Source organism: Zootoca vivipara, chromosome 6 (genome assembly GCF_965207765.1).
Source record: "Zootoca vivipara chromosome 6, rZooViv2.hap1.1, whole genome shotgun sequence".
In the NCBI taxonomy this organism is placed as follows: domain Eukaryota; kingdom Metazoa; phylum Chordata; class Lepidosauria; order Squamata; family Lacertidae; genus Zootoca; species Zootoca vivipara.
In genome coordinates, this window is record NC_142589.1 from 23334535 (window position 1) to 23362359 (window position 27825).

The window sequence follows — 27825 nt, forward strand, 5'->3', positions numbered from 1 at the left end:
TTGCTGTTGTTTCATTGTCTTGGTCTTGGCTGACGCTTGGTGGGTCCTCTTGGAGCCATTCCGGTGGGGTGCTGAGTCCGAGGTCCTTCAGTAGTTGCCTGGCTTCTGTTTTGTTGGTAGCTGTGTATTGTTCTGTGTTTTTTGTTGCAATGAGGCGGAAGGGGAAGCCCCAACGGTATTTGATCCCTGCTTCTTGGAGGCTTCGGGTGCATGGGCGTAAGGTTTTCCTCCGGTTTAGGGTATCTTGGGACAGGTCTTGTAAGGCCAGTATGTGATTGTTTTTGTATTGAAGGTTGGTCGAATTTCTAAGGTAGTTCCAGATTTCTTCCTTCTTTTTGTAGCGTGCGAAGCACACGATGATGTCCCTTGGGGGGTCGTTGGGTTTTGGCATGGGTCTTAGAGCTCTGTGCGCCCTTTCCAGGTCGTCTATCTCAATTTTCAGGTTTGGCACTGTGTCTTTTAGCCAGCTTACTATTAGGTTCGCTGGGCTTTTCTCTTCCGCTTTTTCCGGAAAGTTGCGAAAGCGGATGTTGCAGCGTCTATTCCGGTCTTCAAGGTCCACTTGTTTGATTTTCAGCTCTTCGTTTTCTGTTTCCAGTTCGTTCAGTTTCTTTTTTATATGTGTGTTTTCCTCCTGGTGTTGCTCTATTGCCCTTTTTTGTGTTTGGTTCTCATTCTCCAGAGCTACCAGTTTGGATGTTAGTTCATTGATTTGTGCCTGTAGGGGGGCCACTGTGTCCTCCAGTTGCTTTGTGAACTGTTTTGTTAATTCTTTCGTTATTCTCTCTATTAGTCTTGTTTCCAGGTCCCTCTGATCTTTTTTAGTCATTGGGTGGTCGTCTTCTTGGAGAGGCGTTGCGTTCTCAGCGCTGTTTGCCATTTTCCCGGTTGGTGTTGTCGTGGTTTCCCTGGGGTTTTCGGTTTGGGGTCTGCTTGGTGACTTCTTGGAGTGGGGTTTGTTGTGATTGGGAGTCGTGGTGTTAGGTTGTTGGATTGATCAGGCGTTGATTGGTGGCTATTCAGAGCGTTTGAATTAGGCGGTCATTTGTGTGTCGCCTGGGTTGTGTATTGCAGGCTTCTCTGGAGTTCTCGCGTTCTCCTCAGTGGTGCGCCCTCGTGTGTTCAGGGTGTGTGTGTTGGGGTCCAGTTGGGGGTGGAAGGTGGGGTTGTGGAGCCACAACAGGTAATTAAAGGGTTTGAGCTTGGCAGGGTCGTTTTCAGGTAGATTTAAGCAGAACTGTATAGTGTCAGAGGGTGGGAAAGAGGATGGAGAGGGGATTTAGGAGGAGGGAAAAAGAAGGGGGAGGGGGAGGAGACTGGAAGGTAAATGGGGGTTGGAGGGAAGTGGAGGAGTGGGGAGGAGGGAAGGGGTGAAAGGGCGGTAGAGAGAGAGGGAGGAAGGAAGGGAGGAAGGAGGGAAAGTAGTAGCAGTGGTGGTATATTGTATTGGTGCTTTTAGGTTTGGTGTGGGGTAAGGGTTTGCTGGGGGGTTGTTGATGAAAGTGGGTGGGGGTATAGGTATGTAGTTGTTGGGGATCAGGGGGGAGGGAGCGGGGAGCAGGCACACTTTAGGTGAGGTATAGGTTGGGGGCTGGGGCTGGGGTGGAGAACAGTGTATTTGAAAGTGTGAGGGATGGGGTATTAGCAATAAATCAAAGTAGGGATGACTGCAGTGGCAGAGGTCCCCTTTTAAACAGAGAGGTGCTGGGGTTAGGTATGGGGTGGATTTAAGAAATAAAATAAAGTGGTCGTGCAAGCATGTGGGGGGCGGGAAGCGGGGTGGCTGGGGTGGTGGGAGGGAGAGTTAAGGGAAATGCATAAAGGGGGGGATTGGGTATTAGTAACTAAGGGGGGGGGGTTCTGTATGTTAAGGGTGGGAGTGGGATGTTATAGGTGGTGTAAAGATGCTGGTGTGGGGGGGAGAAGAGTAAGGTGGGTTTAAAAGGTAAAATGGAGATAAAAATTATAGGTCACACACACACACACACACGCACGCACACACACACACAAGACAGAGCCAAAAAGGGGGTAAAAAAAGCAAAATTCTGTGGAGGAGGTGGCTGCAATGGCAGCGCCTCCCTTAAAAAGGGGGATACTAGAAAAAAAGGGGGGGAGAGGAAAAGGAGGGGGGAAATGGGGGGGCCTTTCCTGTTTTTATTTTGTTTTCCAAATTAGAAGGACTAGAGAGTGCTGGGGGGGGGGGGCTAATGTAACAATAGAGATTGCAAAATGGGAGTTATATAAAAATTGAAAAGCTAAAAAAGATAGTTGGTAAAAATGGGAGAAGCAATACAAAACAAAAACGAAGACAAAAAATAAGCAGAGATCTCCTTGGGTGATCTCAAGCAGTGTTCTTTCTCCCTTCGGGAGTCCTATCTCCCGCTGCCTCTCTCTGGGTCTCGCCCGTTGAGAGCAGCAATTAATATATGTATATATGTAAAACGACAGCAACGACAAAAATCAGGTTTTAAAGAGTGTTTTTTTTTTTAATAGAAAAAATAGGGGGAAATAATAGTAATAGTAGTAAAAAATTGGAGGAAAAATATTTATAAAGAAAAAAAAAGAGTGAAAAAATAAAATGAAAAATAAAAATAAAAATAAATTCAAGAAATTGCAAACGCAATGTCTTTTCCGACGGGCCTCGTTGGTGGGATGAGAGCTGGGCTGGGGCCTGGGTTTTTTGGCCTCGTGTTTCCCCCACGGCCTTTGTCCTCCTACCTCGCCTCTTCTCCCTTGTTAGTGGTGGGGGATCCCTCGGTAGGGCTGCTAGTCCAGAGCGCGATGGTGGGGACAGCAGGACGGGTCCTTTCTCCTTCTTCTCCCTCCGTCCCGGTGGGGGAGAGGGCGGCTGCAGCCGCAGCCGCGGCGGTGCACGTGGGGACTCTCCTTCCCCTCCGGTATGTTTTTTTCTCTCTCTCTCCTCCCTATGTCCCAGGGGGGAGAGAGTAGTGGCGGCGGCGGCAGCGCGCTCGGGGGTTTTTCCTTTTACACCGGAGCGTCGGCGCTCCGGGATGCAGGCTTCAGCGCTCTCCTTTTCGCCGGAGCGTCGGCACTCCGCGGTGTAGCTTTCCCTGAGCGCCACGGAGCTTTGCTCCGCCGGTGGCCGGGTGTCCTTGGGGCCGATCCGACGTGGTCGCTGGGGAGGGATGTCGGCTTTCCAGGTGGTCCACTGGGACCACTGGGTTCTTGTGCAGCAGCTGCTGCAGTCTTGGTGGCTTTTCGGTGTCCGGGGGCTGTTTTGGCGGCGCTGGCACGTTGGTCGTCTTTAGGAGCTCCGTGCCAGCGTGCCCGTCGCCATCTTGCCTCGCCGGAAGTCCCACATCATGGTTTGTTGGGCAGAAAACTAAGCATGGCTAGTCTGCTGGGCCGGGTCTGGATGTTGAAGCAAACCATAGTTAGGCTTGAACCAAAGCTGACTTAGTTTTGTGTGTGAACCCAGGGCCATCATGAAACCCAGGAAGCTGCCTCACACCAGGGCAGAATGTTTGCCCGCATAGCTCCATCTTACCTATTCTGATTGGTAGTGGCACTCCAGACACAGCAGAAGGAAGAGGTCTTCTATTCGCTCCTTGTAATGAGAGATGCCAGGGAGCAAACCTGGGACATTCTGCGTGAAAAGCCGGTGTGCTCCGAGCTCTCGGCCTTTCTCCAGATCACGCCTCTCTTGCTGCCGACATTGTCTTCTTGTTTCCTCTAGAAAGAAGCTCAGATCAAGTTCCATGTCCTGCTCACGTCCTATGAGCTCATCACTATTGACCAGGCCATTCTGGGATCCATTGAGTGGGCATGCCTGGTGGTGGATGAAGCCCACAGGCTGAAGAACAACCAGTCCAAAGTAGGTGCACCTTTTCAGGGCAGGTTGGCAGAGTTTGGTGCAGGGGTTGAATGACAGATGTGTTTCACGAACTGCTGATAGCCGAGGCATGCTCCTTCATGGACTCAAAATTGGAGGCACCACATTGACTTTGCGCGAGAACAAGCTGGTTTGGGGAATGTGTAAAGAGACAAGGGACGCAGGTGGTGCTGTGAGTTAAACCACAGAGCCTAGGGCTTGCCGATCAGAAGGTTGGCGGTTCGAATCCCTGCGACGGGGTGAGCTCCCGTTGCTCGGTCCCAGCTCCTGCCAACCTAGCAGTTCGAAAGCACGTCAAAGTGCAAGTAGATAAATAGGCACCACTACAGCGGGAAGGTAAATGGCATTTCCATGTGCTGCTCTGGTTCGCCAGAAGCGGCTTAGTCATGCTGGCCACATGACCCGGAAGCTGTACGCCGGTTCCCTCAGCCAATAACGTGAGATGAGCGCTGTAACCCCAGAGTCGGTCACGACTGGACCTAATGGTCAGGGGTCCCTTTACCTTTACCTAAAGAGACACAAGGTTACCTGTCCCAAGAGGAGCCAACAAGAACATCACTCTCCAAATGAGGTAGATCATTGCTCTGGGGGTGCTCCCTAGAAGCGTAGAATTGTAGATTTGGAAGGGACCCCAAGAGTCATCTGCAATTCAGGAGGTACAGCTAAAGAATCTTTCATGGATGGTGATCCAACCTCTGCTTTAAAGCCTCCAAGGAAGGAGAGTCCACTACCTCACCTTCCAAGGGGGAGAGGAGGGTGAACTAGATGGTGGGGCACCAGTTTCCAGAGCAGCCTCTTACTCCTGCATCACATCACATGGGTTAGGAGGGTCAGTAGTTAGTAGCTTCTCTTTGAATGGAAGATTATGTGATGGTTCTACTGCCCAGCTCCTTTGCCATAAGCTCTCTGTCAACCCCTCTCCTCTTCTCCAAAGTTCTTTAGGGTGCTCAACAGCTACAAAATCGACTATAAGTTGCTTCTGACCGGGACGCCTCTGCAGAACAACCTCGAAGAGCTCTTCCACTTGCTCAACTTCCTCACGCCAGAGAGGTTCAAGTGAGTATTTAAGGACATCAGAAGACCTCTGCTGGATCAGGCCAATGGCCCATCTAGTTGAGCATCCTGTTCTCACTGTTGCCAACCAGATGCCCCAATGGGAAACCAGCAAGCAGGACTCAAGCACAAGAGCAACTCTCCCCTCCTGTGGTTTCCAGCAACTGGTATTCACATGCATTGCTACCTCCAGCTGTGCCAGCAGAGCCTAGCCGTTGTGGCTACTAGCCATTGATAGCCTTTTCCTACACAAATTTGTCTAATCCTCTTTTAATTCCACCCAATATGGTGGCCGGCACTGCCTCATGTGGGAGGGAGTTCCATAGTCTTAACTATGCGTGAAGAAGCACTTTTTAGAATACGTCCAGAATCTTCCAACATTCAGCTTTGTTGGATGTCTATGAGTCGTTGTGTCATGAGAGGAGAAAAACCTTTCTCTGCCCACTTTCTCCATGCCATGCATAATTTTATGAACTTCCATCATGTCGCCTCTTCCTCACTTTTTCTCGAAACTAAAAAATCCCAAATGCTGAAAGTTATGCCCTTCCTCGCGTACCTTCCAAAACAGATTTCCTCAAATGTGTGCTCTCTAGCTGTTTTGGACTGCAACGCGATCATCCCTAAGCTAGGGCTGATGGAAAATGTGTTCCAAAACAGCTGAAGGGCACCATATTGGGGAAAGCTGCTCCATGGCAGACATTGAACAAACCATTGAACAAACCATAGCTTGAGGCTGAACAAGCCACACTTTATGCTTTGTTTGGGACTGTGGATGTGCCTGTGGTTGGTTGGTGGTCTGCATGAAGACTTTGGAGTGACTAGGCCTGGTGTAAATCCTAGTCTTACCCCTTTGCCTGGCCAACCTCGCAGGGCTGCCTTCCTGCTGTATTTAAGGCTCTGTTGACTAGATGCAGCCTGCAGCCAGTGGTGTAGTAATGGGGGGGGGCAGCAGGCTGAACAGGAGGCATACAACATGGCGCCACGGCAAACCCCGCGAGCAAGCTGTGGAGTGAGGCAGTCTCACTTGCATCGCCGCCATCGAGAAGCCCCAATGCAAGTGAGACTCCCTCACTCTGCGGCTTGCTCACGGGGTTTGCTGCGTCGCCGCATCGTATGCCTCCTGTGCGCACATGCGTCGTGATGTGTGATGCATGTGCGCGATGGATACTCCGCCCCCCAGCAGGGTGCCTTCAGGTTTGCCGCCCCGGGCGGCCAGGCGGCTAGCTACAACGCTGCCTGCAGCTCTTGTTTCGGTGGCTTGCCCACATGCTGAAGAGCACCCCTTCCCAACCTACGCTCAGGTAAGGCTGCCCAGAGCTCTAGCCTGGCCAGCTGGCAACAGGACCTTCTCCAGACATTGCCTTGAACCCACCCAATGACACTGTGCAAGACACATCCTGCAGGCAGAGCAGGTGGCATTTGCTGTGCTGGAGCGCCCTGGCTGCCTTCGCCAAGCCTTGGCTGCTCCACAATTCATCCTCTGATGTTCCACAGTAACCTTGAGGGCTTCCTGGAAGAGTTTGCGGACATCTCCAAGGAGGACCAGATCAAGAAACTGCATGACCTTTTGGGACCTCACATGCTCCGGAGGCTGAAGGCCGATGTGTTTAAGAACATGCCTGCCAAGACGGAGCTGATTGTCAGGGTGGAGCTCAGCCAGATGCAGAAGTGAGTTGTCCCCTTGCAAGGCATGCTGGGCCAGGCAATAGCACAGTGACTGAGCCCTATGGCCCACAGCTTGGAAACTGGGGGGCAGGTGGGGTGCTTTTATTTGCAGTGGTCCCGGTGGCCCAGAAGATGTTTCATCTGCATGTGGGCCCCCAACTTTACCGATCCATTACCATAGTTAGAGAAATGGTGGGTGTGTCTGTTATTATAATTGGCAATTTTATCATGCTCTTTAGTAGGAAAAAGCTCCCATATAAGTCCATAGTGGCTTCCATGACAATCCTTGTCCTCAGACTTGTCGTGGAAAGGGGAATGTGAGAACACCTGCAAGTCCGCACCCTCCACAAAAAACGCACACGTTGAAACACAGACAGAAAACTCATTCCACCCATCCATCATTTATTATACAGTCACAGGCCCATCAAAACAGAGTAGACTGTTGAAACACACATGTCTTTAAGAGGCAGCAGGACACAAGCATCAAGCAGGATGCACAAATTGCAATTAGAATAATAGTGTCATCTTGTGAGAACTCTGAGCAGAGAAGAAGTTTGGGAAAGCAAGCAGCACCTCCTTAAAAAGGAGGCGGTGCTCTCAGCTGATGACCCCCCCCGAAAATGTCCTTTTTTTAAAAAAAAAAGTGTAACGGGGGGGGGGGGCTTGGAAGGTGGTGGTGGTGGCGGTGATCCCACGAGCTACATTCACTAGCTTTTCATGAGGCCGATTGTGCCAGCCTTTTACACATGGCTGCTCCACTTCCCTCTTCCCCCATTGGAAGGCCATTCCAGAGACAGCCTGTTTGCCATCATTTTTCTTCCAGGAAGAGAGAGTGCTAGGGACTTGTGTCCTTGTTTACCTACAGGTTGAGCAGATGGGAAGCCCATGTGCTCCCTCAAAGGCCACTGCCCTCCTGCTCTGTGGGGCTGCTTCTTAACAGCTGCTACCCACAAAACTCTTATTTTCTTTTGTGTTTTAGCACCCCCCCTCCCTTTCACTCTTCCTGGCAGGAGAGTGTGGCTTTCGTTCCAAGCTCCAGAAACATAAGCAAAGCATCGCAACCAGTTGAGGAAGTCCTGGTAGCTTTGCAGATGTATACGATTGCCTAGGGAAATGCTCATATCCTCCCCACCCCCATTCACTGCAGGATAGTGTGCGTAGGATCTCAGACAGAATCATAGAATTGTAGACTTGGAAGGCACCCAAAGGGTCATCTAGTCCAACCCCCTGCATCTTTATTTTGCTTGTGGCTGGGTGGGGATCTAGCATGCCCATTCAGCACCCTTGCGAGTCATGGAAATGTTAGAGCTTCCAGGGGAAGCCCAGAAACCCCTTAACTAAGATGCCCTTTCCCTGCTTGTGTTCACAGGAAATACTACAAGTTAATCCTGACAAGGAACTTTGAGGCTCTGAATTCGAAAGGTGGAGGCAACCAGGTGTCCCTGCTCAATATCATGATGGATCTCAAGAAGTGTTGTAACCATCCGTATCTTTTCCCCGTGGCGGCCGTGGTAGGTCTGTTTCTATTTCATCCCCCCCCTTGCACTCAGATCAGTGCATTGGGTGGGCAGGCTTCCTAGGCAGTTGCCCATCATAGAATCATAGAGTTGGAAGGGACCCCAAGGGTCATCAAGTCCAACCCCCTGCAATGGAGGCATCTCAGCTAAAGCATCCATGACAGATGGCCACCCAACCTCTGCTGAAAAACCTCCAAGGAAGGAGAGTCACTAAGGGAGTCCAGGTGGACTTAATAAAAGTGCAGCAGTGGGTCCCCTCTGTATGAATCAGAGTTGGTGGTCACCAATGTGGACCTCTGTCTCTCTTCACTATCTCAGTTTGGGGAGGTTCTGAATCTCTGGGTGGAGTCAAGGGTGGTTTGGACATGGACAAAGAGTCTGACGCTTACTCCAGCCAAGGCAGAGTTGCTTTTGGTCAAGAGGCCCAACAACCCAGCGTTAAGGGGTCTGCTTGCTCTGGATGAGGTCACTCTCATCAGGTTCACCATTGGAGGTGGGGGAACTCCTTGACCCAACTCTGCTCTTTCATATGAGCATAAGAAGAGCCTGCTGGATCAGGCCAATGGCCCATCTAGTCCAGCATCCTGTCCTCACAGTGGCTACCCAGAGGCCACTCAGCAAGCAGGATCTGAGCACAAGAACCCTCTTCCCTCCTGTGGCTTCCAGCAACTGGTATCCGTTACTGCCTCCAACTGCAGAGGCAGAATATATCCCATAAACCTTTTATTTTCTTTATTCCATTTGCTTAAGAACTCTATGCATCCGTTACTCACAGTATCTTAACCAACAATATGGGTTGTCTCCTGCACTAAGTCCTACTCAGAGCAGACCTACTAAACTTAATTGGACCCAGGTTAACCATGCCCATTAAATTGCATGTGTCTACTCTGAGTAGGACTGCTGTTGGATGTAAACGGTGTTTGTTTGTTTGTTTAGTCAGCATTATAAAATATTGTCATTTGCAAAGTCGTTCCTGGGACATTTTGGTGGGTTCTAACCACTGTGGATTTTGGAATTTCTCGTGCGGACCTCTAAGTTATTAAGAACATAAGGACATAATAAGAAACTGCTGGATCAGGCCAGTAGCCCACCTAGTCCACTGTCCTGTTCTCATAGGGGACAAGCATTTACCCCAAAGAGAAGCTTGCAAGCAGGACCCAATCACAAGAGCCTTCTCTCCTCCTGTGGCTCCTAGAAACTGGTGTTCAGAAGCATGACCGACTTCAGCACAGAGAGTTGGTTTAGACCAGGCACCCCCAAACTTGGCCCTCCAGATGTTTTGGGACTACAATTCCCAATCATTCCTGACCACTGGCCCTGTTAGCTAGGGATGATGGGAGTTGTAGTCCCAAAACATCTGGAGGGCCAAGTTTGAGGGTGCCTGGCTTAGACTGAGCAAGACCACTGGTCCATCCAAGTCCGGATGTGGCTTTATCTCTCTGGAGACACTTCTTGCTCAATCAGCAGCCTCCTAGCAGAGGTCATGTGCTGTGCAGGAGCTGTTCCCTTGCAGGTCGGACTTAGCCATACCCCACTCACTTCCCTTTTCTCTTAGGAAGCCCCGGTATTGCCAAATGGATCCTACGATGGCAGCTCGCTGGTGAAGTCGTCTGGGAAGTTGATGCTGCTGCAGAAGATGCTCAAGAAGTTGAGGGACGGCGGCCACCGGGTGCTCATCTTCTCCCAGGTGTGAACAGGTCGAGTGGCAAAGGCTGCATCCACGCGGCCATTTATTCAATTTACCCGGAAAAAAAAACCTGTTAATTTCCGCATCACATTTGTTCTTCCGCATGATGTGAAAGCACTTCAGGAAAACTTTGGGAACATGGGGCTTGTTTAGTGCTCATTTTAGTGTTATTTGATTCTAGAAAGAAAAGGGGGAAAAACTCATTTGACCAGGAAAATTGTGGGAGTAAAGTGACAAATGTTTGGGAGCAGTATACCAGCATGCAGTTATCTTCCTGCTGTTTTCACGGGGGAATCATGGGGCTGCCATGGAGTGTCTTCTGTTTTCGAGTACTTTGGGCTTGAAGGGACCTTTAATTGTTTCTTTTTATTTCAGGTGGTGCACTCATGGTCTGATTATTTTATTTTAATTTTTTAAATAGATGACGAAGATGCTTGACTTGTTGGAAGATTTCTTGGAATACGAGGGTTATAAGTATGAGCGGATTGATGGTGGCATCACTGGAGGGTTGAGGCAGGAAGCCATCGACAGGTTTAACGGTACTTCAGTTTCGGCTTTTCCGTGTTCAAGATGCAGGCCACGCTCCAGCCCGCAGGTGCCGGCAGCAGGTGGCTGGTGGAGAGGCAGTGGTGGTGTAGTGGTTAGAGTGTTGGACGAGGACCTGGGTGACCAGGGTTCAAATCCCCACTCAGCCCACAGGGTTGTTGTGGGGATTAAATGTGAAGGGGGGGAACCATGTAAGCCACTTTAAGCCCCATGGAGGAAAAGGGGGGGGGGTTATAAAATGAATGAATGAATGTGGTGGTGGTGGTGGAGAACCAGCTGGAGCTCAGAGCCACTGAAAGTTTGCAGGATTTGATGTCTTTCCATGGATGAGCAGCTGATGCCTCTATAGGACGGTTGCAAGATATGTATGATGAAGTGGTTTCTTTTTTATCCAAATGGCCAAAAAGGGTTGGGGACTCGTGTTATTTAGCTTAATTCTCATGGACTAGCACAGTTTTCATTCCAGCTTTCCGTTGGTTAAAGAGCTACCTCTCCTGCTGCGTTGGTTGCCCGGGGGCTCCCCCTGGTTTGCACAGTTTGATTTACATAACATATATGCCCTTGGTCCCGCTGCAGTTCCTTCCTTTGGCTGCAGCTGGTTGCCAGATCAGAAGGAGGTGAGCTCAGAGCAGGGTCTCGTCTGCAGGCAGCCTCGTCTGCAGGCTTCTGGACCGCTAGAGCATTTTCTCGCTCCGTTTATCTGCTTCTCACAGCATGCTAGCCCTTCCTTCGTGGCCCACAGTTTGAAAATGATGGACTTAAGCAGACACAATATGAATTTGCTTCTACTGCTGATGGAGCAGTTTAGCCAGCTCTGGCAGGGCTCTAACAACACCCCAGAAAAGGGTGCTCAGGTTGTCTGTTTCTCTCCTGCCTGCTTGTGGATCACCCCTCTTTGTTTGCCACTAACTGATCTTGGCTTCTCCCCACCCTTGCAATCAGGGGCACCTGCTGTCGTGACTAACCCTGACACTGTCTCCCCATCTCTCTCGTCTCACCCCACAACCTTGTCGATTTTGTCATCCTCAGCACCCGGAGCTCAGCAATTCTGTTTCCTGCTCTCCACCAGAGCCGGAGGTTTGGGCATTAACCTTGCAACAGCCGACACAGTCATAATTTACGATTCTGATTGGAACCCCCACAATGACATTCAGGTTAATTCCGTCGGTTCTCCCTTGCTGCCTTTGTAACCCCCGGAGTAAAATGCACCCCCCCACACCTTCCATCTCCCAACCCCCCATCCTCCTCTTAGCATCCCTCGCCTCATTCCCCACCCCCTACCAATCTTGCTGGGGTCGCTCAAAAACTCCCCCCATCCCTGGCTCCAAAGCAAGTTGCTGGTGTTTCCTAGAAATGCATGCCTGTTTTTCTGACTTCGTTCCTCCTTCTCCTCTTGTATAAATCTTTCCTTCTCCCCCTCTCTGCCCACTGCCATTTTCACAAGGAAATGTTCTGCTGGCTGGTTTTTTTGTTTTTGCTGTTTTTCCTTTGCTTCAGCATTTGCTCCAGACGTTCCCCATTTTATTGATGGCTGAAAAATGAAGCTGCTGAAATAATTTATTCATTTGGGGTGTTCACATGACTAAGGCTGCATTCACACAGCAGTCTACTCCATTTCCCCGATATTTCCATAACTGTTAATTTCCATGTTATATTTGAGCTTTCAAGCACAAAGGCCCTCTCCCCTCCTTTGGCTCCCAGAAACTGGTGTTCAGAAGGATTTCTGCCTTCAACCATGGAGGTAGAACATTGCCATTGTGGCTAAGAGTCATTAATAGTTTCTCCTCCCGACATACTTTTAGCATTATCCTCCATTACCGACATACTATTCTCCTCCATGAAGGGTCCTCCATGTTATTCTGAAACATCTCATTGCTCATCCATCCAGGCCTTCAGCAGAGCCCACCGGATTGGGCAGAATAAGAAGGTGATGATCTACCGCTTTGTGACGAGGGCGTCTGTCGAGGAGCGCATCACCCAAGTGGCCAAGAGGAAGATGATGCTGACACATTTGGTGGTGCGCCCAGGCCTTGGCTCCAAGTCTGGCTCCATGACGAAACAAGAGCTGGATGACATCCTGAAGTTTGGCACAGAGGAACTGTTTAAGGACGACGTTGAGGGTGAGATGGCATGGCTGTGCTTGAGGATCCATGCATGAGTGGGGAAGAGTGGCAGCGATGGGGGAACCATGGATGGAATATGGAACATTCTGCATGCAAAGCAGGTGCTCTGCAACTAAGTCATAGTCCCATTCCAACATAAGTAGCTGCCATACCTAGCCAGACCATTGGTCCAGCTTGCTTAGTATTGTCTGCACTGGCTTACAGCAGCTGTCTAGTGTTGCAGATGGGAGTCTTTTGCAGCCCTACGTGATGTCCAGGATTGAGCCTGGGGCCATCTGTGAATTACTCTATCTCTGTATTTGAAGGGCCAAGGTTCTAGACACCTCACTTACTTGAAGGATCAAGTTTCTAGACACACGATGCAGTTGAAGATCCAGGTTCTAGATACCTCAACAGTCAACATGCTCAGGTTCTAAACACCTCAACCAGCTGATGGACAAGGATTCCAGATGCCACAGTCAGCTGAGTGATCCAGGTTCTAGATAGCTCAACCAGTCAAAGGGTTCTGGTTCTAGACACCTCAAACAGTTGAAGAACCAAGGTTCTAGACACCTCAGCCAATTGAGCTTTACTTGGACTTAGTGGGCCCAAGTTGCTGTGAGAATAGGTGGAGTGTTTGTTTGCTTGGCACAAACCTGTAACACTCACATTTTTTCCTTGCTCCCAGGGATGATATCTCAGGCCCAGAAAATTGGCATACCTGAGGCCATGACCCCTTTCATGGAGTCACCAGCCTCCAAAGGTGGGACGGTGACTCCTAGCATGAAGAAAAAACATGGCCCTGCTCCTCCAGGTACGTGAAGGACAGAAGGCACAAATGCCACCAACGCTGTTTTGCTCTGGAGTTTGTACGTGAGAAGCTAAGATGAGGTGTCAAATGGGGCCCTTCTTGTCCAGCCTCCTATTCTCACCATGGCCAACCAGACACCCCGAAGGGCAGCCAACCAACAGAACTTGAGTGCCTACAGCCTCTGAAAGTGGGGGCAGAGCACAGCCCTTGAGACTAGTAGCCGTGGATCACCTTATCCAACTTGAATTTATCTAACATTCTTTTGAAGCCTCCCAAGTTGGGGGCCATCACTTTTTCTTGTGGGAGTGAGTTCTGCAGTTTTAATTATGTGCTGTGTGAAGAAGCAGTATCTTTAGTATGTCCTGAACCTCTCAAAGTCCAGGGTGGCTCCATTAAGTTCTGATGTTAAGTGAGGGATATAAGAAGTTTTCTCCACCCACTTTCTCCTGCACATGATCTTATGCACCTTTTGTTCTCATGCCTTTCTTTTCTAAACTAAAAAGCCCCAGGCGTCATAACTTTTTCACACCATAGAGTTTGCCACAGTCCACTGATCGTGGGAACTCCTTCCCACAGGAGGCACTAATGGAGCCACCAACCTAGATGGCTTTAACAGACAAATTTATAGACGGGAAGGCTGTTAAAGGCTACTAGCTTCAACGGCTAAGCTCTGTCTCCATGGTTGAAGGCAGCAATACTTCTGACTACCAGTTGCTGGAAGCCACAGGAGGGGAGAGCACTGTTGTCCTCCTGTACAGCTTGTGGACTTCCTGCTGGGGCATCTGTTTGGCCACTGCGAGGACAGGATGCTGGAGACCAGATGGGTCATGGGCCTGATCCAGCAGGCTCTCCTCACACGCGTATGTTCTCCCTCCCAGGTGACAATAAAGACGTAGAGGACAGCAGCGTGATCCATTACGACGACGCAGCCATCTCAAAGCTCCTGGACCGCAACCAAGATGCCACTGACGACACGGAGCTGCAGAACATGAACGAGTATCTCAGCTCTTTTAAAGTGGCCCAGTATGTTGTGAGAGAAGAGGACGGTGTGGTAATGCGTTCAGAGTCATGGTTTACCTTCCTTTTCAATAAGTTTGCTTATTTCAGGGTGTTGCATTAAAAGAAAAAACACGCACACAAAGCAAAGTTGTGCATGGCACACTAAAATCTACATGCAGATACACACACCCACATACACACCTTTCTAATATGGTACAAATAAAACAAATCAAAGGCTGTCTCGTAACTTAAGTGTTGGAGCAGCTAATTCATTTATTGTTCACCCTTCGCCATAAGGTCCTAGTTACAGCATTAAAACACAATGTGAAAAACAATTAAGAACAACTTGCTGCCATGAAAAGAAGGTGGGTCCTAAAAACCAATGCCTCAAGTGTCAAAAGCCAGGGTAAAGAAGTGCGCAACTTCAGCATTGGCTGGAAGCTGTGCAACAAAGGTGCCAGACTCACCTCTGTGGGGGGGGGCACTTCCACAGCTCAGGGACCACCACGGAGGAGGCCCTCTTGTGGTCCACCCCCTCCTGAAGAGGAGCTACCAAGAGGGCCCCCTCTGCCAGTCACAGCACCCGTGAGGGTCTGTAGGGAAGGAGGTGGTCTTTCAGGTATTTGGGTCTTGAGTTATTTAGGGCTTTAAACATCAATGTGAGCACCTTGAATTGGGCTGGGAAATGAACTGGCAACCAGTGTGGCTGTTTTCAAGCAGGTTATATGTCATCTAAATGAAATAGTAATCTGGCTGCTGCATTTTGGAGCACCTTAAGTTTCCAAGTAGTCTTCAAGGGCAGCCCCACAAAGAGTGCATTGCAGTAATCCAGTTTGGAAGCTTCTTTCTTTCTTTCTTTCTTTCTTTCTTTCTTTCTTTCTTTCTTTCTTTCTTTCTTTCTTTCTTTCTTTCTTTCTTGGACTACAGCCCTGCCAACATACCCCATGCGAGTGTCTCCTTTTGGGAATCGTTACTGCCATCTCTCAAAGCTGTGGTTTGAGAGCTGTCCCCTCTTCCGCTTGCAGGAGGAAGTTGAGCGCGAGATCATCAAGCAGGAGGAGAACGTGGACCCTGACTACTGGGAGAAGCTCTTGAGGCACCACTACGAACAGCAGCAGGAGGATTTGGCCCGTAATCTTGGGAAAGGGAAGAGAGTCCGGAAGCAGGTCAACTACAACGATGCCTCGCAGGAGGACCAAGGTGAGGCTGTTGTGGTCCAGGGGTGGCAAACCTGCAGACCTCTGGCTGCTGTTGGACTCCATCTCCCATCAGCCCATGGCCAGTAGCTAGAAATGGACGATGGCAATTGTAGTCCAGGAACTTCTCTCAAACATATGCACTCATCCTATCCAGTAACTTGAAAACTAGTTATTCGTGGACAATCTTTCCAGGCGTGTCCACACGTTACACTTTACGTGGGTGCAAAATACCTGTAAATGGGTTCAGCTACTCGTGAGAAAGAGCCTACACATGTTTAAACTCAACATATGCAGCTGCCCCTGAAGGAAGCTCACACAGTGACTCTCTGTGCATTCTGTCCACGGGGCTGTGATCCTGACCGGTTTTCTTCTGTGTGGTTTAGCTGTGATTCCTTCATGGCAAGGATTGGATTAGATGTCTCTTTGGTGCCCTTCCAAATCTACAATCCTCTGATTCTGTTTCTAAGTGTGCATTCAGGGGAAAGGATGGGAGAAGCTTTCATCTGTCCTTTTGAGAGTTTCCTTGCTGCTCACATTTTTAATGTAAGGGTGACCAACCTGGTTGGTGCCCTCCAGATATTCTGACCACAACAACTCCCCTCAGCCGCAGTTGGCATGGCCAGTATCCAGGGAGGATGCAGGTTTTGAAGTCCAAAGCATTTGGAGGTCACTGTGTTGACTACCCCAATTTAATAAGTTCCAGATATTTTTTTAATGCTGCCAATCAACCCAATGTTCTCTGTGCTGCTGGGTACATTTTGAAAAGGGGGGAAAACTGCATAAAGTACAACTTGGATGTAACATCAGAACTAATTTAATAATAATAATAATAATAATAATAATAATAATAATAAATTTTTATTTATACCCCGCCCTCCCCAGTCAAAACCGGGCTCAGGGCGGCTAACACCAATAAAATTACAATAAAACATAAAAAGCAATTAATTAAAATACAGATTAAAATACAATATTAAAATTTAAAATGCAGCCTCATTTTAAGTAGTCCATAAATCCAAACCATGAGGGAGGAAAAACACAGGGGTCAGACTAAGTCCAGCCCAAAGGCCAGGCGGAACAGCTCTGTCTTGCAGGCCCTGCAGAAAGATGACAAATCCCGCAGGCCCCTGGTCTCCTGTGAAAGAGCGTTCCACCAAGTTGGGGCCAATACTGAAAAGGCCCAGGCCCTAGTAGAGGCCAATCTAGCCACCTTATGGCTCGGGATCTCCAGAATATTGTTGTTTGTGGACCTTAAGGTCCTCTGCGGGGCATACCAGGAGAGGCGGTCCTGTAGGTACAAGGTTCCCATGCCTCATAGGGCTTTAAAGGTCAAAATCAGCACCTTAAACCTGATCCTGTACTCCACCGGGAGCCAGTGCAGCTGGTAAATTTAAAAGAGAATCAGAATAAAAGCAAAGTTGAAATCAGCAGACAATGATGCTTTTGATCTACAAAGAGGGGTGCCTAAGCTGTGAGATTCCTCCAGCTTAGCGTTTCTCAACCACTGTTCCGCGGCACACTAGTGTGCCGCGAGACGCTGGCTGGTGTGCCGCGACGGGCGGCGACGAGAAGGGCGATTTGCATTGTCACGTGCCTGGCAGAAAGGAAAAGAAGCCGGAAAGGAAGCCGGCCGGGTCACGACGCGGGGCGAGCGCAGCTCTCAACAGCCACCACCACGGGAGGTTGGTTTTCGACAAACTTAAAGAAGCTGGCTGGATGAGCTCAACCTGAAACTTGCTGAGCAAAGGATTGTGCTGGCAGAGAAATCAGCGGCTTGTGAAGCCTTATTACAGGAGATTGCAACCAACACAGCAATTGGCAAGTGTTTCTTACAGTCATAATTATATAGTCAATATAGGGCGGCACAGAGTTAATTTTTTTAACTTTTTAAATGGTGGTGTGCCTCGTGATTTTTTTCATGGAACAAGTGTGCCTTGGCCCAAAAAAGGTTGAGAAACACTGCTCCAGCTGAAGCCCAGTGGCAAATCCCAACACAGTACAATTGCGTCTTGCACCAGGCTTACATTCTGGGATGTCACCATAGCTGCCAAGTTATCCCTTTTTTACAGGGATTTTCCCTTATGCTGAATAGGCTTCCTCGTGAGAAAAGGGAAAACTTGGCAGCTATGGATGTCACGTATACCCAAACTGGCCCCTTTGAAAAGCTCCTGAGTGACCATCGATTTATCCGGTACACCAAAAAACATATTAAATGTTAATACCTATGGAACATTTGCAGCCATCAGTCAAGAGAATTAGCTAACCCCTATTTATGGGTGTGTTTATTTATTTGCAAAAATGCTTTAATGTAATAAAAATCTCTAAAGCTATTTCTGTGAAAACAATTTAAAAAAACGCAACAGTATTCAACAACTTTTCCTAAAAGCAAGTGTAAAAATCAAAGAAGCAAATGCAGCTGCAAGCCATAAATAAAGCAGCTGGTGCGTGCAGAAAACAAATAAAACCAAGAACAAAAAGTCCAGGAAAGTAGAAGTCCATGGGTAAACATGTATGTTTTTCACGTGCCTAACAAATTACTTGAGTGGGGTGGGCATTCCCAAGGGTGTTTGCTGCCCCCTAGAACGGTCCACTGTCACATTGTCACCAAGTGACAATCTGCTGATCATTGCAGTGAAGAGCAGGGTCTACTTGGAAGTTCAGCTTGGACTGTGTTTGGGGAGGTAGCCTGTTCCCCCCCCCCAAAAAAAAATGTTTAAGTACCTTTTAAATGTCAACAACCGAATCTTGACCTTGGCGGGCTTAACCTTTGCCTCTTGTGTTGTTGTTGTTTAAATACCTGTTGCGAGGAGATTTTTATTATTATGTTTCAAACGTTCACAAATGTGAGTTCACGCTTGCGGCCCAACGTGGCAGAGTCCTCGCAACCCCTTGAGGAATCTGCCACTTTACCCTGCTGCCTGCTGCTGCTGCTGCACCCAGCCTTGAGCCTCCTAGCATTGGACCCCTTGCTTCTCCCTCTTGAGACCCCTCCCTCTCCTCTGCCGGCAGAGTGGCAGGACGAGCTGTCCGACAATCAGTCCGAGTACTCCATCGGCTCTGAAGATGAGGACGAAGACTTTGAGGAGCGGCCGGAAGGTCAGAGTGAGTCAGACCTTTGTTACTTCGACGGCAAACCCCCCCCCCCCACCTTTCCTTGTCTGTGCTGACATCAGCCAGGCATGTTCCAGCAACTGCTCTTGGTTCCCTTAGAGGCTGATCCTGACAGAAGTGGGAGCAAAGTAGATGGACAGCAGGCATTTGCTCAGGCATCTGCAGAGTCTGCTGTGGGTGTTGGAGCAAGGCAGAAAAAGGGGGTCCTAATTCCTTTGCGCAGTTGCCCCTGGTTGACCCTGCAGACCTGGAACTCATCTTTAAAGTCCAGCCTGCAATCTTCCTTGTCATGTTTCTTCCCCCGCGCCCCCCCCTGAATCTTTGCTCAGACCAGTGGCCTCCAAACTTTTTTGGGTCCTCCGCCCCCTTTGTTGCATAAACCCATCCCCATTGTAGCCTCCTATAAAAAGCATGATTCTGAACAGTCACAATTAATTGCATGTCTATTCAAAATCCAATTAAAAGTATTCAGTTGAATTAATCGGACAAGGTTTATGCTTGCTGTTGTCTCTGGTAATTTCTGTCGCTTACAACATGGATGCTGGGTGGATGTTCTGTATTATTTCATTAATAGTATTGCTACAAAATTGCTGAACTTGATCTAGCGACAGCATTCTGATAGTCACTTGCACCTCCAGCACCTCCCTGCCACCCCCTTGCCTCTTTGTGACCCCCAGGGAATCCCCCCCCTGCAGGTGGTACCACCCACTTTAGGAACCACTGGTTTAGACCACCCTTCCCTAAGCTGATGGCCTCCAGATGTTTTGGACTACAACTCTCATCATCCCCAGCTATCACGGCCATTTTGGACCACAGCTCCCATCAGCTTCAGCCAGCAAGGTCATTTCAGACTACAACTCCCATCAGTCCCAGAAGGAGCAGCTGTTCTGCCTGGGGCTGATGGGATTTGTGGTCCATAAGATCTGGAGGCACCAGCTTTGGGGAAAGGCTGACCTGGTCCGACCCTGTGGAAAGGAGGAGAAAGTTCCTTCCATTTTGGCAGTTCTGTACAAGATAGGCTTCACTGATGTTGTCTCTCCTAGATCGTTTTTGAAGGATCTCTGCCTATCTTGCACACACTTTCTCTGTTTAAAGTCCCTTTCTCTCTCATCTTCATAAAGAAGACACCATCCTAAAAAAACAAAGAAAGTGAGCTTCATTCTTGGCTGAGTGGGAATTTCAACCCTGGCCTCTCCAAGATTTTAGTCCTCATTTAACCCCCACAACAACCCTGTGAGGTGGTTCAACCCAAGATCACCTGGCAAGCTTCATCATGGCCAAATGCTCTCCCAGGTCCAGTCCAACATCCTACCCAATAAAACATCACAGTAGCCTCTCAGCCCTCCCGGCTCACAGCTGAAGATGCTCTGAGGGTCAGCGAACAAAGCCTAACCCGGAAGCCCTGCCCTATATTTTGGGTCAAGTCCTTGCAGCGATGACTTCGGAATGCAGGGATGCTCTGGTGTGGTGTGTGCAGAATTCAAGTCTTCATTTTTGGTCCTCGGTGGATCCCAGTCCACGTTGCTTAGCTCAGCACAGAACCATGCATTATTATTTTTTAAGCGCCCTAGAATGTCTAGAGCACCGTCTCCCTCCACAGGGCATTTTCAAGGCTGCAGCTTCCTCCTAAGATCTCAGCTTATTGACACAGGATCTCTCTGATGCTCTCTAGGTGGCCGGCGGCAGTCCCGAAGGCAGCTGAAGAGTGACAGGGACAAGCCCCTCCCACCGTTATTGGCGAGAGTCGGTGGCAACATTGAGGTATGTCTTGGCCCCCCCTGTTGGCTAGTGGAGCGGACTCTCTAGAGAGGTGAAGGACCCTCCTTCAGACTTTGGATGTCCATCTGCCAGGGATTCTGTAGCTGTGATTCCTGCATTTCGGGGTGTGTGTGCTAGATGACCCCTGGGGTTCCTTTTCCAGCCCTACAATCCCATGCTGCTTTGCCTCTTTATCTTAGGCATCTGAGAAGGCCACCTTTCCCCACAGCCTCCTTCCTCTCCACCCTTCCCTGCCTCTCTTTGCAGGTTTTGGGCTTCAACGCCCGCCAGCGGAAAGCGTTCTTGAATGCCATCATGCGCTGGGGGATGCCCCCTCAGGATGCCTTCAATTCCCACTGGCTGGTGCGGGACCTCCGGGGGAAAAGCGAGAAGGAGTTCAGGTACTGGGTGTCAGGGAATGGTCTAAAGACAAGGATTAGGGAGTGCATTCTACGGCAGACCAGCTTTTCTCTGATGGAGAGCTGGCGGGGGAAGAATCGCAGAGAAGAAGCAGAGAGAGAGAGAGAGGCAGAAGCTGAACAGCTTAGTGGGGAGTTACCCAGTTATGAGATAATGACGACAGAACCAGAAGGGAGGGAGCAGCTAGTTGACATGTCACTTGAGAGCGTGGAGGATCCCCCTTCCCCTCAGACTCAGAGGTCTGAATGTATCAGAGACCAAAGGAGTCAGAGGGAGGGAGGAACTTCCCGTTGGTGCCGAAAAGGCTGTGGAAGCCGGAAGGATGATTGGACTAGGGGCAACTGCCCTCCTTGCAGAGAGCTGTGTATTTGTGCTTGAAACATGATGCTGTAATAAAAGGACTATAAATCTACCAACTGCTCATTAATTCTTATCTGCGAAGTTGCCAAAGGGAGGGGAGGACTCTCTCTCCACACGTGGCACTGGGGGTGCCCCGCAACCCTTCTCTCTTCCTGCCCTCGGGACCTATTTTGGAGTAGTCGCAGCAGAGAATGGATGGACTTCCGTGGAGTGGATTTCCCAAGCGCTTTGCTTGATTTCAGCCTTTTCTAGACCAAAGCAGACTTGCGGGATCTGCTTTGTCCTTTTGTTAGGATTCCAGGATCCACCACCTGCAACTCTGGGTTAAAGACACGGGGTGTTGGTTTGGTTCCTGGATCTAAGCTGAGTCTTTCCGCACAGAGATCTATCCCTGCTTAGCTCATGCTGTCTAATTTAAGGGTTGAGGCAATTGCATCGATTTTGACTTAATGGAAGCCATTTGCCCTGGCGTCTCCCTCCCTCCTGTTTGTTTCCTCCCCAGGGCCTACGTCTCCCTGTTCATGAGGCACTTGTGCGAACCCGGGGCAGACGGGGCGGAGACCTTCGCTGACGGCGTCCCCCGCGAGGGGTTGTCCCGGCAGCATGTGCTGACCCGAATTGGTGTGATGTCGCTAGTAAGGAAGAAGGTGGGTCAACTCTTTCCTTGAATTATTTCCTGCTGGCTTGCTCACAACAGCTCAGTGAGTTGATGGAAAAGTCATTGCAAGACTGTTTATATGGTTTTTGTTGGGTCCGAGTTGACTTCTACTGATGTTACCCAATGTTGCTTTCATAGCTGATGGGAATTGTGGCCCCAAATGTCTGGAGGGCACCAGGTAGCAGAAGGCGAGATTAATTTAACTGATATAGCACTGCAGGCCTGGTTTTTACCTGCTGTTTAATCAAGGTGTTTCGCTCTTTCCTGTTTTAGGGGTTGTTTTTTTATGTGGTGGCGGGAGTTAGTGTGAAATGACATTTATTTTTGTGTTTGAGTTCTGAGTCATCATTGCTTGCATGATGACATCATTAACCTGAATATCATTGCCTGGATGATGACATCATCAACCTAAATTAGGGCTGCCATTCATTGGGATATGTCAACAACTTTGCCCCCCCCCCAAAGTTCATCAACTTCTGTGTGCAGATTTTCATGTTTTGAAATATGGCAACCTTAACCTAAATATCATTAGTTACAGGTAGGTAGCCGTGTTGGTCTGAGTCGAAGCAAAATTAAAAAATTCCTTCAGTAGCACCTTAAAGACCAACTAAGTTTTTATTTTGGTATGAGCTTTTGTGTGCATGCTAAATATCATTGTCTGGGTGATTACGAAAGCTAAATATCATTGTCTGGGTGATTACGTCATTAACTTGAATATCATTTCATTTTATAAAAAAATTCCTTCGGTAGCACCTTAAAGACCAACTAAGTTTTTATTTTGGTATGAGCTTTCGTGTGCATGCACACTTCATCAGATATCTGCATGCACACGAAAGCTCATACCAAAATAAAAACTTAGTTGGTCTTTAAGGTGCTACCGAAGGAATTTTTTTATTTTGTTTCGACTCAGACCTACCTGCAACTATTTCATTTTATTTTATTCATAACTTTTTGTTTCTGAAGCTGCTTTTTGTACTCTGTAAGAAATGGTGTTCTTTAAACTTTAAGAAATAAATGGATTGTCTCTCTCTGTGTGTGGGGGTCTAACCCCATGTTCCTTGCACCTTCCCTCCCCCCCCACCCTGCCCATTCCTTCATCCAGGTTCAAGAGTTCGAACCTGTCAATGGGAAATACAGCACTCCTGACCTCATCCCGGAAGGCCTGGAGAGCAAAAAGGGCGGGGAGGTTCTTTCTTCGGACCCAAACACGCCTGTCCCGGCCAGCCCAGCTCATGGGCAGGTGGGGCCCACGTTGCAAACAGGTATGGCTGAAACATCCCCACCTGAAACCCTGGACAGCCACTGTCAGACAATGTGTAGAAAAGGCTCTAGACTCAATAGCAGGCAGCTTCTTTTGTTCATAAAGTGCTGGATTGATATAATGCATATCGGGTGGTGGGGAAATTTTGATCCAGAGGTATCATTGAAACTGTTCTCTGTAATTCTATTACTGCCTGGTATGGCACAGCCTCCAAGATGGACAAGAAAAGGCTCCAAAGAGCAGTAAGAATTGCAGAAAGGGTAACTGGTGCTAGTTTGCCTTTAATAGAGACACTTTATGCTATCCGAGTTAGGAGGAGAGCAGAGGGAATTGTCGCAGAACCTTTGCATCCCAGTCATCATCTGTTTGATTTACTTCCATCTGGACATCGCTACAGGACTCTATACACAAAAACGCCTAGGCACAGGAACAGTTTCCCCCCTTGTGCCATCAAATTGTTAAATTTGTAGTTGTATAGCGGAAGAGGAGGCCAGTTATGGGTGGGGTTCCTTTGCCGTGCTATTGTATTGTGAGTAGAATAGTGTTTGTATAAGGTACGTTTACACTGCAATGTAGTCGAAGCAAAATTCCAAGTATGTTGGTACTTGGCCAATAAATTATTCCTATCCTCTCCTCCAAATGCTACTGGACTACAATTAGGGTTGTAAAAACCAGTACAACCCAAAAGTTGTTGAACTTTCCCCCCAGCTTTTCTTTTAGACAAACCCCAAAGTTGTTGAGTGATTTTTCGATTGACTTGCCTAAGAATCCCAGTAATGCCTTGGAAAATCCAGACGTATGGCAGCCCTACTACAATGTCTATCGCCCTTGGCCATGCTTGCAGGGGCTGATGGGAGATGAAGTCCTGGAGGACCACTCTTGACACGATGGCTAATAGCTGTAGAAACAGAACCGCCAGCCTTAAAAATGTAAAAGCCTAGAAAAAAATGTAAAAGCCTAGAAAATGTAAAAAAATATATGTAAAAGCCTAGAAAATGGATTTGTGTGCAGGATTTTGCCAAGCTGCCTGCATTTCATTTGCGGACCTTGTCTCTTGTTTCAGACAAAGCGGACCCGCAGCCAGGGATCCCCCAAGAAAAAGATCCATTGGAGCAGAGGGCAAAAAAGCCACGGGAGAGCCAGGTAAGGGCACATCCCTTGAGCTAGGAGGGGCATCCTTGGTGCACGGATAGGGACTTAGTGTTGCAAGTGAGACATAATAATAATAATAATAATAATAATAATAATAATAATAATAAATTTATTATTTATACCCCGCCCATCTGGCTGGGTTTCCCCCACCAATCTGGGCGGCTTCCAGCAAATACCAAAATACATTAAAATATCACAGATTAAAAAATTCCCTAAACAGGGCTGCCTTTAGGTGTTTTCTAAATGTCAGGTAGTTGTTTATCTTCTTGACTTCCGATGGGAGGGCGTTCCATAGGGCGGGCGCTACTACCGAAAAGGCCCTCTGCCTGGTTTCCTGTAACTTTGCTTCTCACAGTGAGGGAACCGCCAGAAGGCCCTCGGCGCTGGACCTCAGTGTCCGGGCTAAACGATGGGGGTGGAGGCGCTCCTTCAGGTATACAGGACCGAGGCCGTTTAGGGCTTTAAAGGTCAGCACCAACACTTTGAATTGTGCTCGGAAACGTACTGGGAGCCAATGTAGGTCTCTTAGGACCGGTGTTATGTGGTCTCGCCGGCCACTCCCAGTCACCAGTCTAGCTGCCGCATTCTGGATTAATTGCAGTTTCCGGGTCACCTTCAAAGGTAGCCCCACGTAGAGTGCATTGCAGTAGTCCAAGAAGGAGATAACTAGAGCATGCACCACTCTGGTGAGACAGTCTGCGGGCAGGTAGGGTCTCAGCCTGCGTACCAGATGGAGCTGATAGATAGCCACCCTGGACACAGAATTGACCTGTGGCTCCATGGACCCAATAATAATGAGTTTCACCCAGAAAGGGATAACCCAGAGTAAACTGGGAAAATATATGGGTTGGCATCAAGAAAATACTACTAATAATAACAAAGAAGAAAAAAGAGGGGTAGAAAGTGGGCTGACATTTGATGGCCATGAGAAAGAGCAGTGGGGCTGACCCACTAGGGCGAATAGGGCACTGACCCACAGACTACAGTCTACCTTCTAACAGCCCCCATCAGGATCAGACAAATTCATATTAGAAAGAGCCTGGGGTGATGGAAACTCTGCTTTATGTTAAGGTGCCGGTGAACAGAGAGAAAACGGAGAAGGACGAGAAGGAGGAAATTGTGGTGGGACAAGCAAAACCGGGCGAAGAGAGCATTGAAGAGGGCGAGAGGGTGGAGCCTGTCCCGGAGCAGCCAGCAAAAGGTGTGGGGCTGATGAGCTGCCGTGGGGAGGTGACAATGCAAGAGCAATGGGGTTTTTTTTGGGGGGGGGTCAACCGGTACCTCAGAACAACCCATCAAACTGGACCCTGATCTAGTTCGCTTGATGTCATTTTGCACCTGGAATAGTGAGCCAGTGTGAGGAACATGGGTTCAAAGCAAATCTTTATTGTCAATGACAAGCACTAAGAAAAAAAGAAAGCACATAGAATTATCTAAATGTGCACAATAGGCTGCAGTAAAAAATAGTGTAAATAAAGCTGCCTCGCATCATAGTGTGCACATCCATAGGATGAGGGGCTATATTATATGACCACACAGCACATAGCTAAACTATGGAACTCACTCCCACTGGAGGCAGTGATGGCCAACAACTTGCATGGTTTTAAAAGCGGAAGGTGAGGCTATTATTATATTTGGGACCAGACAGTAAGGCCCCAAAGAGGGCCATATTATCCCCATTGCCCCAGGTGCCAATTTCTGATGCAAAGATGCCTGAGGGAAAGCTGTGTTCATCTCCTTGTTGGCTGATGCGAGGCTTTGCTTCCTTCCCCTCCTCCCTGCCTACCCCCCACCCTGCCCAGCTCCTGCAGATGAGACCTCCCAGGAGAATGAAAAGCCAGCCGCAAAACCGGAATCAAACGCCAGCCCCTGTAAAGGAAGCAGTAAAGAATCCAAGTCAGGTGAGAAGCCCCCTCTTCAGCTTTTACCCAGCTCAGCATGCATAGTCATATATAACTTTCCCTTGGTTTCTCACATCAAGGGTCAAAAGAAGCTCCTCCCCACCAGCTTCTTGAGGGCCAGAAACTTGCTCAATTTCCTCCAAAATCAACACCTTGATTTCTCAGGATCGATTTGCTTTCTGTCCATCAAAGCATTCCTGACAGATGGCTGTCAAGCCTCCGCTTAAAGACCTCCAAAGAAGGAGACTCCACCACACTCCTTGGTAGCAAATTCCACTGGCGAACAGCTCTTACTGTCAGGAAGTTCTTCCTAATGTTTAGGTGGAATCTTCTTTCTTGTAGCTTGAATCCATTGCTCCGTGTCCGCTTCTCTGGAGCAGCAAAAAACAACCTTTCTCCCTCCTCTATATGACATCCTTTTATATATTTGAACATGGCTATCATATCACCCCTTAACCTTCTCTTCTCCAGGCTAAACATGCCCAGCTCCCTAAGCCGTTCCTCATAAGGCATCGTTTCCAGGCCTTTGACCATTTTGGTTGCCCTCTTCTGGACACGTTCCAGCTTGTCAGTATCCTTCTTGAACTGTAGTGCCCAGAACTGGACACAGTACTCCAGGTGAGGTCTGACCAGAGTGTAATACAGTGGTACTATTACTTCCCTAGATCTAGATGCTATACTCCTATTGATGCAGCCCAGAATTGCATTGGCTTTTTTAGCTGCTGCATCACACTGCTGACTCATGTCAAGTTTGTGGTCTACCAAGACTCCTAGATCCTTTTCACATGTACTGCTCTCAAGCCAGGTGTCTCCCATCCTGTATTTGTGCCTTTCGTTTCATTTGTGCGCAAGTGTTTTGAAAGGTTTCTTAAATATCCCATTGTTACAACTGCAACATGAGCAGGCAGAGGTCCCTGTTGTACTTGGGGCCCCTCGATGAGGTTTGCCAGGATAAAAGTCCAGGGCATCTTCTTCCAGCTGGGTATGGCTTGAATGCCAAGCTCACTCTGGAGCATAGGAGTCAACTCCTAGGGGCCGTGAGGGCTTCAGTCCCCACTATAAAATATTTGAGGTAGACAGGCTCCCACAAAGTTGTTGGGCATACCCATTCAAATGGTGTGTGTGTGTGCACTGTGTCATGTGATCGATTATGCCAGGCAGGACTCACATGGGCCCCTACAACATTTTATTCAACTTGGCACCCCTGCTCTGGAGAACCTGCTCCATTGTACACTTGAAGGCTGCTAGCTTGGATGGCTTTAGAAGAGGGCTGGTCAAATTCATCGGGGAGAATAAGGCAATCAATGGGAACCAGCCATGATGGCTATGCTCTGCCTCCACTGTCAGAGGCAGCCATGTTTCTGAATCCCACTTGCTGGAAACCACGGTGTGGGGAAGGAGGGGGCTCTTGTGCTCAGCTCCTGCCAGTGGTTTCCATTCATGGGCATCTGGTTGGCTACTGTTCTCCGCCCCCAGCAATTAATGAGTCACTTTTGATTAGCCATGAGGGATTACCCTGCATGGAGCCAGTGTTAGGACAGGCAGACTTGATGGATTCCATCCACTTTACTCGGGATATTATTAATTTAGCAGCAACCAGCCATCATTATATAGAACCCCTGCAAGGCTCTGGTTTCCCTAAGGATTTCGTTTGGTCTGCATTGTTAAGCAATCCCCCTCCGATTCACCCTCTTTTTATGCTTTTCTTTATTGAAAAATAAAACATACATAATGACAAGTGTGCAGAGTAAGGCAGGGAGAAGAAGAAGAAGAAG

At 48.7% G+C, this 27825-nt stretch overlaps 1 protein-coding gene across 1 annotated transcript in view; it reads left to right on the forward strand.

Moving 5' to 3' along the window:
- Positions 1-27825, forward strand: part of CHD5 (chromodomain helicase DNA binding protein 5) — a 68365-nt gene that overhangs the window by 29117 nt on the left and 11423 nt on the right. Inside the window, exons 17-35 of the mRNA XM_088671079.1 lie at positions 3698-3835; positions 4788-4909; positions 6401-6574; positions 7941-8082; positions 9644-9775; positions 10197-10314; positions 11351-11475; positions 12210-12441; positions 13112-13237; positions 14113-14285; positions 15259-15433; positions 18439-18531; positions 20213-20301; positions 20566-20699; positions 21581-21725; positions 22839-22998; positions 24061-24140; positions 25221-25350; positions 25952-26050. Coding sequence (XP_088527205.1) covers positions 3698-3835; positions 4788-4909; positions 6401-6574; positions 7941-8082; positions 9644-9775; positions 10197-10314; positions 11351-11475; positions 12210-12441; positions 13112-13237; positions 14113-14285; positions 15259-15433; positions 18439-18531; positions 20213-20301; positions 20566-20699; positions 21581-21725; positions 22839-22998; positions 24061-24140; positions 25221-25350; positions 25952-26050 — 2587 coding nt within the window. The remainder of the gene's footprint in view (positions 1-3697; positions 3836-4787; positions 4910-6400; positions 6575-7940; positions 8083-9643; positions 9776-10196; positions 10315-11350; positions 11476-12209; positions 12442-13111; positions 13238-14112; positions 14286-15258; positions 15434-18438; positions 18532-20212; positions 20302-20565; positions 20700-21580; positions 21726-22838; positions 22999-24060; positions 24141-25220; positions 25351-25951; positions 26051-27825) is intronic.